This window comes from Notechis scutatus, chromosome 1 (assembly GCF_049901735.1).
Source record: "Notechis scutatus isolate UNSWTSFEM ecotype Mainland chromosome 1, rNotScu1.2, whole genome shotgun sequence".
NCBI lineage: Eukaryota > Metazoa > Chordata > Lepidosauria > Squamata > Elapidae > Notechis > Notechis scutatus.
Genome location: NC_142009.1, coordinates 116,148,985 through 116,163,088, shown reverse-complemented (window position 1 = coordinate 116,163,088; position 14,104 = coordinate 116,148,985). Strand labels below are relative to the sequence as shown.

The 14,104-nt window shown below is 35.6% G+C and overlaps 1 protein-coding gene across 5 annotated transcripts in view; it reads right to left on the bottom strand.

Moving 5' to 3' along the window:
- CEP162 (centrosomal protein 162) overlaps positions 1-14,104 on the bottom strand; it is a 47,965-nt gene that overhangs the window by 7,862 nt on the left and 25,999 nt on the right. For all 5 annotated transcript variants that reach the window (XM_087943975.1, XM_087943995.1, XM_087943982.1 and 2 more), the window contains 10 exons: positions 11,583-11,807; positions 10,977-11,114; positions 9,539-9,651; positions 8,711-8,816; positions 7,853-7,979; positions 7,107-7,270; positions 6,073-6,177; positions 5,079-5,309; positions 2,321-2,967; positions 1,266-1,407 (listed from right to left, as the gene is read on the bottom strand). In XM_087943975.1, coding sequence (XP_087800101.1) covers positions 1,266-1,407; positions 2,321-2,967; positions 5,079-5,309; positions 6,073-6,177; positions 7,107-7,270; positions 7,853-7,979; positions 8,711-8,816; positions 9,539-9,651; positions 10,977-11,114; positions 11,583-11,807 — 1,998 coding nt within the window. The remainder of the gene's footprint in view (positions 1-1,265; positions 1,408-2,320; positions 2,968-5,078; positions 5,310-6,072; positions 6,178-7,106; positions 7,271-7,852; positions 7,980-8,710; positions 8,817-9,538; positions 9,652-10,976; positions 11,115-11,582; positions 11,808-14,104) is intronic.

Sequence of the window (14,104 nt, the reverse complement as noted above, 5' to 3'; positions counted from 1 at the left end):
TATCATAAAAATATAGTGGTGTGTAGCCCTTCCACTTTAGTAACAAGAATCTGCATTGATTAGGACTGGAAAAAAGAGCATTGTGTTGCCTTAGCTGTTCTACTTAAAAAGCAGATAATGTGCAAAGAATTATTTCAATTCCATATTTTTAATATAATTTTAATGGAAGAAACGTTTAACAAGATTAAAATGACAAATATTAGAAAAGAAACAAAAGAAAAAAAGGAAACAGAAAAGGAAACAGAAAAGAAAATGAAAGAAAACATTATAAAGAAACAACTTCTAATCTTTTTGATAACAGTTATAAATACATTTATATATTTTACTTCATCTAAGGATACATCATTTCCTTTCCCCCTCATAAACTATCCTTTCAAATCCTTTTGAAATGGATGAAGATGACACGAAGACAAAAATAGACAAAGTCTATAGAATCAACACAAAAACCACATAGGTTCATTTTTCTCCTTTCTCAACAAAAAAATCCCTAAGGGATTTCCAGTCACTGATAAATGTTATTGATATTTCTGTAATCAAATAAATTAATTTTGCCATCTCTGCTAGTTCTGTTATCCTCACAAACCATTCTCCCATTGTGGGCGTTTCAGTCTCTCATTTTTGCTCATATAGTAGTCTTGCAATAATAATCATACATAAAAACGATCTTCCGTGGCTCTTTCTGATTAATTGTCAATTAACCCCAGCTCTTTCTAATTAATTAAACCCAGCAAGAAAAGTTCTGGTTTCAGTTGCATACTAATCTTTAAAATTATCATGTATTGGAACCCAGAAATTTCTGGCTTTTTTACAAGTCCTCCAGGCATGATAAAATGACCAGCTTGTTAATAAAAAAGAAGTACTCTTTGTTTTCTCAGTATTCTAACTGGAATTTCCTTAAGTACAATCACATCTGCATTATAAATCTTCAGTCTACTGGTGAAATGCTACTATAAAATGTGATGCATGCTGTTCTTTCTGACAAAGAGCGAAAGAATATATCTTGGAATATTTCCTAGTTTTGCAAATTGTGTAAACACAATTTACATAAACATGGCATTCAGAGTAATAGATAGTACAGTGGTGTCTATGCCAGATCATGGATGAAAAAAGTACTTGCTGTAACGGCAAGTGTGTCTGCAAACTAATGGGCTTTAAGCTAATGTTGCTGCCTGTGTGTGCCTATTTGTATCTATAGGGGTGTGGTGCAGCATGCGTGTGTGTGTGACTCTCTCTCTCTCTCTCTCACACACACACACAAATTTTACCTCTTGAGATGAAATCTTGTTGTTCAGTTCTGCTGCTTTGGAAGTAGAATATTCTATTGCTTGCTGACAAAGAATCCTCTCCAGCTCCTTCTGATGTGATACTTTTAGAGTAGCAATATGACCTTGTAACTCTTCTTTTGCCCTATAAGCACAATGAAATGCTGTATTAGTAGTAAGCTACATATATCCAATTCATATCAAATTATCCATATCAAATAATATGAATATCATATCTCATGTGTATCTACTATATTTTTTAAAAGTTTATGTAGCTATAAACTCAACTATAATTGTTCTTCTCATTGTTTTTTTTACACCACTCTTATACATGAGGGATAGGGGACAGAAACGAGAAAAAGATTTCCATTTTAGGACCAATCTTAAGATGACAATATTTAAATTTTTAGTTCTAATAAAACAAGCAGAAGTATTTCATCAATGTCACTGGAAAAAGGACAAAGACAGAGCCAAAACAAGAAACGAACCGTGCCATTTCTATCAATTACAATTTACATAAACAAGCATATTTTACAAAATGAAATAGTTTATGCACTAAACAAATATCTTAGGAAAATTATGCATAGTATGGAAAAACAATATAGATACGAATTCTATTCTAACTAAATAGACCCCATTAAAAGATTCTGTGTAACACTAGCTGACCAAAAAATGTTTGTCTAATTTATAAGAAATCTTTTTTTAAAATCTATGTAAGTTTGTCCTAGTGGTCCAAATGACTGCAAGTATCATGTGTTAAATTTATTTGACTAGAATGCAAACAATACTATAGAACTGTAATTTAGACTGTATTTGTAACTCACACCACTGCATGAAAATGAATGGCAAAATTCAACTGATGCCAATGGAAGCTTGACGAGAACTGCCAGGGAAAGCTTTGATTCAGTCTGGCCTTGCTGAGGGGAGCTGCTTCTAATGGACAGAGACTGCCACGGGGACGGACGGACAGACCTCAAATCAGCAATCATTACAACTCTACAGGAACGAGGGGCCCTAAGTAATTGTGAGTTAAAAACTGTAGATAATAAACATATTACCTTCTCATAAGTTCTTCAGCATTTGCCAGAGCTGCTTGAGATGACATCCTTTCCTCGTTTAGTTCTAGTTTCAACTTTCCCAATTCTTCTTTCAGGTGGGCGTTTTCTTGTTGGACTTCTGAAATGTGAGCGTCAGCAAAGACGTTGGGCTGGTATATCTTATCTTTGTGATTATCAGGGAAAAACCCTGGGTTCCTGGGGACCTTTTTCTCGGGGCTCATGCAGTCTTTTTCCGGCATTCCTTTCTTATCGAGTCTTCTTCCAGCATTTGTACCGGAGAGCATCCTCCTCCTCTCTTGTTGAAGCCTTTCCACAGTTTTGGTGAGGTCTTTTATCTCCCGGTTTTTGGCAATCATCTCCTGATTGAGCCGAACCAGCTGGGCTTTGGCACGAGCCTGCTCCACCTGATATTCTAGGGACTGCAGGTCTGCGTCGTCGTCGTCTCGTGGGTTCTTCTGACTTTCGAACTGAGCTAGGTGGCTTCGGAGGGAATGGATTTCAGCCTGAAGATTCTGCACAGTCTCCTGGTGGGCTTCGCTGACCTTACACAGTTCCTGATCAAAGCTGTCTTGAAGCTTCCGAGGCTCATTCAGCAGCTTATATGCCAGCAGTTGTTCAAGTTCCTCGATTCTTTTCTCGTATTGAAGCTGTAAAGACAGATTGCAGGAAAGAAAGATTCACCTATATTTGGTTCTATTTGCTTTGAATCTCACAGGGGAGCGAGGGCTCAATAGTTAGTGGTTCCATAAGGCTTTCCTAAGGAACACATGATTGTTTCCTAAACAGTCACCAGGGTGGATCTAGACTGAAATATCCATCTATGGCACTTTGCATACCAATCTGAGAAGTGTATTCAATGCAATTCAATTTATTATAGTCACAGACCAGAGACCAGAAAAATACAAACACTCAATAAATACACAATTAAAACTTCTAGAATAAAATCTATGATAAAATCCAGTCTGTCAATTACACGTGTTCTAACGATACTAAAATTACAATCCATAAACTGTGTGGGCCGTTGTCAGTTTATTACTAAAAGGGAAAGGAATAAGTAGTGCAAAGGGTTTGCTACATTTTTTATGTAACACAACTATAGACTCGTGTTTCTGACGAATCCGCAGTGCTGCTGCGCAGAATCTAGCCACCTGCACTGGAGTTATGGACTGTTCGTCCTTAAGCAGCCACTGGAGATAGGCAGTGTCAGAACTGCCAGGATATCTAGCAATTATTCGAAGGATATGTTTTTTCCACATCTCTGTGTAAAAGGAACATTGAAGGAGTACGTGACCAACAGTCTCCACCTCTCCTGAACCACAGGAACAGAGTCTTTTTTTCAGTCAATGGTATCTTTTTATATTTGCCATACAGGGCAGCCGATGGAAGCGCATGGTACCGTGCAAGCAAAAATACTTTCCTATGGTTTGCCAACTCCAACTGGCTAAGATGACTGGCAGGAGTAACAACATAACTAAGAGAACTGTATTGTCTGCCACCTTTCCTAGATATAAGACACCAGGCTATGTTCCCACAGGAGAGCCAATGGTATGAACAGAAGTTCAATAAAGTATGATATACTACATTATTTTTCTCATCTGCCTTGACAACACTCATTTTAAAAAAGACTCTCACACCAATAAATATTTAAAAATTGTTGAGCAACTTGTTGAGCAGCATAAATAACCCAAGTACAAACACTCGCACAATTATGGCTCCCTTTGTAAGAAAGTTAAAAATCAACTTGTGATGCTAAAGTGACAAAGTAGGCCCACTTACATGCATGCTTTAGCTTACATAAATGTAGAATGAAATACAAATATTGGATTTTCTGAAATTGTAGGAAACATAAAGAAAATGTGATAATATTGATCAGCATGATGGACGAGACATTTTGTAGGGACTTTGGAAAGGAATAACCTAGGTGTCAATTAGTAGTTTCCCAGCATTATCTTCTGGACATGGCCTGATAAGGAGAATTGGAATCACTGGAAAACAAGGCCCAATCCTGCCAGACAATTCAAAAGCATACCATTTGTTTACTATAATGCTGTCCATCTTTAATTGACTCTGGCTCAAAGCATAAAACAACAAAGTACAATAAAAAATACTTAAAAATAAATAAACATCTTGAATCCAACAGCAACAACGTATCATGCATGCAAGAAGGGGTTCCAACCAGCTATGTCCAAAGCCAAGAAGAAGAACCAGGTTTAAAAGTCTATCCAAGATGTATCAGAACCTGCTGATATACTCAGAAAAGCAACCAGACCCAGGGCTCTCCAAGCCAGTTTTCAGCATAACTCATGGTTACCAAAGTAATCAAACAATTTTAGTATATCTTGCCAGAAAGATCAATTGAAATGGGCCTAAATAGTATATCTTGCCAGAAAGATCAATTGAAATGGGCCTAAATAATTAGTGCTCAGAGTTCTTAATCCACTTTCTCAGTATATAATGTTTGAGACAGGTTTATAATTGCCAAGCTCTTTTGAATCAAAGGTTTTTCTACTGGCTCATCTCCAACAGTGTTTTTACAGAAAAGCAATAATCAGTCTGTTCTATACAGATAAAAGGAGGCAAGTAATGCATTCCTTATTATTTCTATTAGTGCAGAGTAGATTGCACCCTGCAATGACCTCATCCATATCAAGAGGCCTTTCACTTGCAGTCAAATTGGCATCTTAACAGCTTCATTCTTCTCAGTTGTCAGCTAGTAGATTTTAAAAGAAGTATTTAAAACTTTAGTGAAGTATGTCACCTTTATTTTTTGAAACTGCTGTTCCATGGCACGGAGACTTTTTTTGGCTTCGTCATCTTTACCCTCTAGTTCAGTTTCTAACTTTTTAACTCTTCTTTCAAGAAATTCCACTGTATTATTTTTTGGTGAAGCATCACCATCTCCCTCAGAAGCTGCTGTAGCAGCAGCATATATCAAAGCTGGCAAAGAATTAGGATATCTTCTCTTCAGAATCCCTTCCATTTCCTTAACCTTTCAAAAGATACATTAAATTCAATTAAAATTAAAAAAAAACCACTTAGGAAATCAAAAGGTTTAGAGAAAAGGCATTTTAATTTTACATTTTCAGTGACAGAGAAAACTGTCTGACAATATTTAAACTGAATTATTAAAAATACCTAAGGATGCTTATTTCATAGTTGAACAGTACAAATATGCAGACAATTCCATTAATAAGGTAAAGGTAGTATATTGAATATAACTAGTGGAATTTATAACTGACAATTCAAATTATAATTTAGAATTTCAACTGTAATTAATATTTGACACACACTTTCTCACAAGCCTCAGCTGTGAAAATGATTTACCAAATGAGGAGGAAAAAGAAAGAACTCAGTGGCAAAAAAAACTTTTGCATTCTAAAAATATCAGATTCAACCTTTAACATTTCCATCTAAATTGGGGGTAGACAGACATGCATGCACGCAGATCATTTTCCAAAACCTGTATGTTAAACAACATATATTTTCATATGGAAAGAAATAGATATTTAATTTTTTAAATAGATGCTCTGCCTCAGAAGGGGACTGAAATATCTCTCCCTGAACATCCTTCCTTAGACATTATTTTAGTATGAGGATTATTTGGCCTTAATTCCCTATCCCTACTCTGGAAACCTATTTAACAATTTTCTCCCCAGAAAAGAGTTTTAAAGCAAACACAATTAAACCACCATTCTAATTATTAATGAAAGTAGATACTAAGATAATACAGGAAACAGAACCGTATTACATACCTGCCGCTCAAGGTCTTGAATCCGTTTAGCATCTGCTGCCCTATTTTTTATCCGTGTCCTTTGCTGGGAAGAATGATGCCCAGCTTCACTCCTAAGTTTTTCAACCTGTGCAATACAAGTAAAAGTACACTAAACAATGGCCTGAACATTCAGCATTCCTGTAACACAAAAGGTTTTAAACCACAATTGGAGGAACAGGAAGGAAGGAAGGAAGGAAGGAAGGAAGGAAGGAAGGAAGGAAGGAAGAAGAAACAGAGAAGTTTATATGAATAATGAACCTGAAATTCTATCTTCCCTTTTATTGGAGTTGTGGAAATGTTACACATGACAGAGAAATCATCACAAAAATGATAGACAAAATAACAGTTTATTTACAGAAGTTGATCTCACTCAGTCACACTTCTGTTGTGAATGAATGTTGTAATCTGACATTCTTGAACTATAAAAATTTCAACATATTTAGGGCACATTGATTGTGCAACAGCCATATTCCTGGCCAACTAACAAGTAAAAGAGAGCATTGCAGATATAGTCAATTTGCATTCCAGGCCTCCAACTAAACATTTTCTGGCTACTTCTCAATAGAGAAATATAAAACTCTGAAATACAGTACAATTTTATGCTAGAACACAAACCAGTGTCTCTTGAACTTAAGACCTTGGGATGTCAAGCAGAAATCCAGGCTGATTCCATCATGTAGTTCTGGTTAAACAAGAAACTTCAACAAAAGTACCTGCCTCTGTTCATATGCTAACAGGCTGAAACAGTTCCACTAAAAACCTTGATTGCTTATCTAGGGCTCATCTTCCTCCCTTGTTTTGCCAGTAAGTGGCCAAACTATATGCTTATAATGAGAAGCAAGATGTCACCATTACTGCTGCCCACCAAGTAGTCAGGCAATGGGTGTTTTCTCCCTGAATACATGAACTTCTGGCTATATAATACGCTGTCTAAGGGGGCAATTAGGAGATCTGGCACCCGATGCCTTTGCTTTGCATTGGTTTAGTTCTAGTGATGTTTGATACTATAATCACCTCTACTTTCAGCTTGTCGATTTCTTCTTTTGCTCCTCTGAGGCGAGCTGCATCCTTATCCAAGAGTTCCTGATTTTCTGCATACCACTGGAGTCTTTTTTGTAAGCGATTAATTTCACTTTTGTAGGACTCTTCCATTATTTTCATTTCATACGATTTCTCACCTAGGAGATAAAATTACTCAGACTCAATCCTTTTAGAAGCAGGGGCTCAGGCTGAAAACCTTATACCATTTCAGTCATGTCCAATCTCTTGTTAAAAACCTCCAGTGTGGGAGCATCCACAATTTCTGGAGGCAAGTTATTCCACTGATTAATTGTTCTAATTGTCAGGAAATTCCTCCTTAATTCCAGGTTGCTTCCCTCGATTGGTTTCCATCCATTGTTTCTTGTCCGGCTTTCAGGTGCTTTGGAGAATAGGTTGACCCTCTCTTCTTTCTGGCAGCCCCTGAGATATTGAAACACTGCTATCATCTCACCCCCAGTGCTTTAAAAGGAGCATTTTGGCTAGCAAAATGCCTCACACTGAAGTCACTGCATCCTTTGAAGACTAGTGTGACTGTTCTCTACATATGAATACATATATGCATGGAAGACACTTAGGCTGGAGCTGCACTATTTCTCAAAGATATCCCTTGCACAAACACGCTGAATATTAAACAGATATATTATTTTCTATTTTTAAGAACACAATAAAATAGCAATCTTATTCACTGGGAAATAAGTCTTCTGAAAACAGGATGTTACCTGAGGCAGAAACAATCTGGGCTCTTGCCAAATCTCGCTCTTTCTTCATTTGTGCCAAATCAACTTCAAGGGCTTGTTTATCTTGCTTTAGATGCTTTCTCTCTTCAAGCAAATTGCCTTCTGTAGCCTTCGTTCCCCACCCCACCCCAGCACAGGGTTATCAGAGAAAAGAGACAGACAAAACATGTTATTAACCATTGAGCCTTCCGTATGGTGTGGAATAATGGCAGATCTATCTAGAGGTCTATGCCAGCAACATACTCCATATTCTCTTTAACAAAAAATCAGTCTGTCCTAGTGCCCAGGTGGAATTGTCACTTAATCATTTACAGCTGCCATTCCCACAAAATCAAGATTATGCAGTTTAGTTTTAAAGTAGGAAAGCAAACAAAAAAATAATTTGCAATTTCAGTTCACGATTGGGCAAGTCATGGTGGTTTTACTTCGTAAGAGTTATATGGAAAATAAGGTGAATCTCCTTAACAATAAAATCTGTCAAAAATTGCCCAATTGTTAGGGGCATCAACAAGAAAAAACTAGACCCCAGCCATAAACTGAAGTTTTATTTGGGTAAAGAAAGCTCCTGAAATTTGGGGGATTGCTGGAAATACGATGCAGACTTTGAATGGAAAAGGGTGATAATTTGGTCACAAAGGAACAGGAAAGTATCAAACAGAAACTTTTCTGTGTTGATCTGTTATATCAGAGTAATATATTTTATCAGTTCAATCTGGTGTTTATTTAGAAGGAAGATTAAAATAGGGATATTATAAAAATTAGTCACATATCTACATATTGATGGTATGAACATTGGCAATATTTTAAATATTAAAGCAAAGAAATTACAAAAAGACCTGCCTTGGCTGCTCGAAGTTCTGAAATCAAGTCTGTGAAATTCTGATTCTCAGATGGTTTATCATTCTGCACTCCAACTGATAAAACATTATTTTTTTCCAGCTTCTCCCTATTTTAAATTTAAAAAAAAAATCACTTTTGTACAGTTTTACATTTAAGATAGAAAGTGTTTCTATTTTGGATATGTCCTGCAAATGAATCCAACTTTTATATGTATATGCATACTCCACTACTGATTTCTTTGTTTATTGCAAATGACAAGAATATCTCAGAATAATTTAGATGGTACTCCTGAGCAGAATAAGGGTTTTTAATTTCTATAATGGGATTTCTTGAATAACTTCCTTTTTGAAGCTATTCAATTCGAATAGCAAGATGATGATGAGATTCAGAACTTTATATTAGATGGCTTATTTACCAACTTAATAAGAAATCTGTCGTGATTCAAGCTTCTCTAAAATGGCTTTTTTTCTGCAAAACCTTTTCAAAAGTACTAGGTTAAAAAAAAAGGCACATCTATCAATATAATTCTAGCCACTTTGTACAGTTTAGAAATGAAGCAATATTTGAAAGGCAACTCTTACCTAACTACCACCCAATATTAGAATGCCTGATTAAAGCCACTAATTTTGGTGGGAATGGCTAGAACTGATTTACTAGCTAAAAATCAATTAGACACGGCACAATTATGTTTATTTGGAACTAAGTCCTACTTATGTTCAAAAGGAATTACATATCCAGATAAATGACACATTCCTTTATTTACTTTACCTCAGAAATAGTAATTTATGCAAACATTATAGATTTTGCCATACATTTGAATAAACTCACTGTAAAGCTGCTAATTGAGTCATCAAACGTTGATTCTCTTTAAACATAATTTCCTCATTTGTCTTGTTATTTAGCTGAAGCTCCTTAACTTGCTTATATAATCTTTCATTCTCCTTAATTAAAAAAGAACAATTAGCTTAGTTACTATGGGTTCGTGTGAAAAGATGTGCATCGGTATCTGTAGTTTCTAATTCCCAGACCAATAGTAGTTTGTTACATAAAATCAAAGTATTGTTGACAGATCTCATCCAACATTCTCCCCGGCTCAGAAAATTTATATCACAATAAACAGATTAGGTTGCTGTCCAGTGTTCAATTTCCTGAATCAATAACCAAACCCCAGGAACCTCATCTCTGAATAAATGTGCACATAAATGTGCAAATTGTCTTTAAAACAATTCAAATCTAACAATTTTTGTTACTTTATGTGAAATGTTTCAGGATTTGAAACATTTCACATAATCATTTAATAATGTTGTACTATCCATACAACATTATTAAATGAATAATGTTGTATGGATAGTAGCACAGAAGCTATTGACTTCTGCATACAATTAAATACAGCCAGATTAAAGTGCTACATTGCATTGACATTTTGGTGTGTGTACCATTTATAGTTTTAAAGTGGCTGCATGTTAAATTATATTACATAAGATGATAACATTTGGGAGGAGGACAGGGAAAAACTACTCCTTAAGTCTAGTTTCAAATGTTGCTTCAATGAAAGAACATGTGCTGATTGAGCACCAGGAGAAACAGCTGGAAGCTTAATCTCTGCTCAACAAGAGGATTATCAACAGAGTAGGATGACCAGAACCAGTTACAGTCAAAAATTGGCACCAGGATATATTTGCTTATTTATTTCCTGATACAAATTATACAGACATTATTTCACCTAGGAGATTATGACATGAAGAAATTTACTAAGAATTTTCAAATTTAGACATTTGAAATTTAGACTTGATTTGTCATACTAAGTACTCATACAAACATAACATAGATTGTTGTGCACAAATTTATTTACTTCTTAAGAACCAAGTTCATTCACCATCAGTTATTAATTTGAAACTCTCAGGAACAGGACATTAGAAAGCCAGTGGAGTATTAAGATACTGAACTAGAAATGAGGAGGCTGGGTTCAAATCTATTTTTAATATTAAAACACTAGATGCCTTGCCAAAGTTATTTCTCAGTTCAAAACTATTTCAGAATGTCTAATTTGCATGGAGAAAAAGCTGATTATGAATCTAACAAATGACAAACAAATAAATACTGGTAAGGCTTCAAACTAAATTTTCCAAAAATAAAGTTATTTTGCTTCCGATTTCTTCAGCTTCTTGTTTTGCCAAGACAATTATTGCTGCAATGGAAACTGCTGTCTAACACATTTGGTAGGCAGGACAAAAGGCCCAGAGTCACAATATTGTATGATCTTTACCTGGTGGTATCCTTGGAGAAGAATCTCTTGATTCTGCATTTCTTTTTGGATTTCTTTCAACATTTCTTCATCATTAGGATTTTTTTCCCGAATATTTGACCACATTGTTCCCTTTTTTAGGTCTTTTATATTATTTAGCTATGAAGAAAATGCCTAAGCATTAAGCTCATCTTATAAAAACGCTGAGAAAAAATAATTTTACATGTATGCTGAATATATATATATAATTTAGAAATAGAATATAGACATCATTTATTGAAATGTTAACACGAAGAATCACATCTATATTCTGCTTTTCCACCAAGTAGCTGATATGTTGAATATGGGTTTATCTGATTTTATAAAACTGCCACATATTTCTGTAATTACTAGGAATTGAATAGTAGTTTTTTCTTGTTTTGTAATATACATTTCAATACATAAAACTGGATAAGAGTAGAAAGACAATCTTGCATGACAACTGGTTGAGTTGCATCTCCAAAAAAATGAGTAAGGTGGGTAGTTTCATGGACATTTTTATCAAATATAAGATAAATGTTGTTTTAGTGGAATATACCAAAAGAGATGCTATTTATTAAGCAGAATATAAATAATATAAGAGGGTACCTGGGTTTGGAGAACATAATTTTCTTGCCTTAAATGAGACAACTCTTTATCTTGCTGCACTTTCCTTTCCAGAATCTTTGCCTCCATTTTCTTCTCTCTTTGCAGGGAGGTGGATTTCAGACGTTCAATCAAAGTATTGGCTACAGTCAATTTTTCCTCTGCTTCCTGCGCTCTTTTTAGTAAATAAAGCTCTCTTTCACTATGTAAGGAGGAAATTGAAGCTACCTAATAACACACACGAAATACATATGATATGGAAGCAGAATCAAATTCAATTGCTAATTTTCTTTTCGGGTTTTTTTTCATATAAAAATGAAATGTTTAATATTTTCCAAGCCTGTTCTAGTATGCAAAATATTTCAATAGTGTAGAGTGGAATTAAAACTCTGCTGTTCATTAGGAAAATGCATCATTTTTTGTACAGAAGCAAATTCAAGTACATAGAGACTAACAAGTGCTATGCTTGAGGAAGCAATTGAATGCATCCAAACTTATTTTAATTAAAATGAGTAAGTACAAAGATGGGAAAACACAAGAGCTGGCCTAAGCTCCCTGAAGCAAAAATGGGGAATCTATTATTCCTCCAGCTAATTGCACAATCCCCTGAATTTTCAGCAATAATCATAATGGTTTAAGGTAAGATAAAGGTTCCCCTGCACATGTGTGCTAGTCATTTCTGGCTCTAGTGGGCAGTGCTCATTTCCGTTTCTAAGCCGAAGAGCCAGCACTGTCCAAAGACGCCTCCACGGTCATGTGGCCGGAATGACTAAATGTCAAAGGTGCACGGAGCGCTGTTACCTTCCCACCAAAGTGGTCCCTATTTTTCTACTTGCATTTTTTACGTGCTTTCGAACTGCTAGGTTGGCAGAAGCTGGGACAAGTAACGGAAGCTCACTCCGTTACACGGCGCTAGGGATTCGAACCGCTGAATGCCAGCATTCTGATTGACAAGCTCAGCATCTTAGCCCCTGTATCCCTAATGGTTTAGGCTGCTGGAAATTGTAATTCAATATTTCCCAAAGCTGTCTTATAAAAATAAGGATATAAATGAGATAAACATTACTATTATTAGTGTTTGGGGATTAACCCCTAGAAGAGTATTGCAGCAGTAGTCAAGCCAGGAAGGGCCCCAGAGTATACACACACTGAACACAAACACTGTTTGTAGTTTAAATAGTTTTTAATCCATTTAGAGTTTAAAGCATTGTCATTCAGTCCAATAGTCATTCACTATATTTCCATCCAGTAAGACTCACTATTACAGTCCAAGTTAAGAGTCTTACAATATCTTTATCAGCCGATAAAGATATCTTCTCCTCCTCCGGTGCCTCTCTCCAGAGGAACTAACGCTGGATATTCAGCAAGAAGTTCAAACAGTAGAACAGTAGAATTACGCAGTAAATCAGCAAACAGTAGCAAACAAGAACAGTTCAGTCACAGGCACTCACAGTCAGTAATCACAGTTAGTCATAGTAAGTTTTCCAGCTTCTAATGCTTCCTTATATTGTAACTTCTAACCGCACCCTTAATCGGCTAATTGCCTGCAACATTGTGCTTAAAGTGATAAGCACTTAAACCATGATATCTAAGTTTTATATATTTATTCACCCAAACCATATTTGGTATCAATGTTATACCTAACATACTCCCTTTTGGGTGAAATAAATATATAATACCTTACAATCTAACCCCATATTTTTCACAACTCTCCTGGTGCTTACTGGCACCTTGGGCTTTAGTAAAATTATCAGCTAAATTGTCCTCCGACATACAGTACTCTAGCTGAATCATCTTACTTCTTACAGATTGTCTCACGTTTAGGTATCTTAGATCTGTATGCTTGCTCCTTGTTTTTACTGCAATATTTGTGGCCATTTGAATTGCTGCCTGATTATCTTCATGTATAATTATAGGATAATCTACAGTTATACCTATATCAATTAACATTTGTTTATACATTATTAATTCTAATTAAATACATAACAAAGATAAACAGGAGAATTCTGCCTCCATAGTAGACAAACTTATATGCTGTTGTCTTATTGACTTCCAGCCTATTAATGTCTTACCCAGCATTATGGCTGTTCCCGAAGTCGACTTTCTAGTGTCTCTTTCTGATGCAAAGCTAGCATCTGCATAAGCACTCAGAATTAAATCACTCTTTGGTTCTAAATACAATGAATAATTCATTGTCTTTTTAAGATATCTTAATATCCTCTTAGCTGCAATCCAGTGTCTTTCACATGGTGCAGAATTGAATCTAGCCAACTGATTCACGCAGTACGATATATCTGGTCTAGACCAATTACTTATATAAGTCAAACTACCAATTAAAGATTGATAAATCACCTTATCAAACTCCGGGCTTTGTTCATCAGTGTTGCTAAACTCCTGACTCATTGGAGTCTTAGCTGGCTTACAAAGCTCCATCTTGTAATCTTTTAGCAATTTGCTTATCTTATCTTCCTGAGATATCTTAAAACCTTTCTGTGTTTTCTTTATATTCAAACCGAGATACTTCT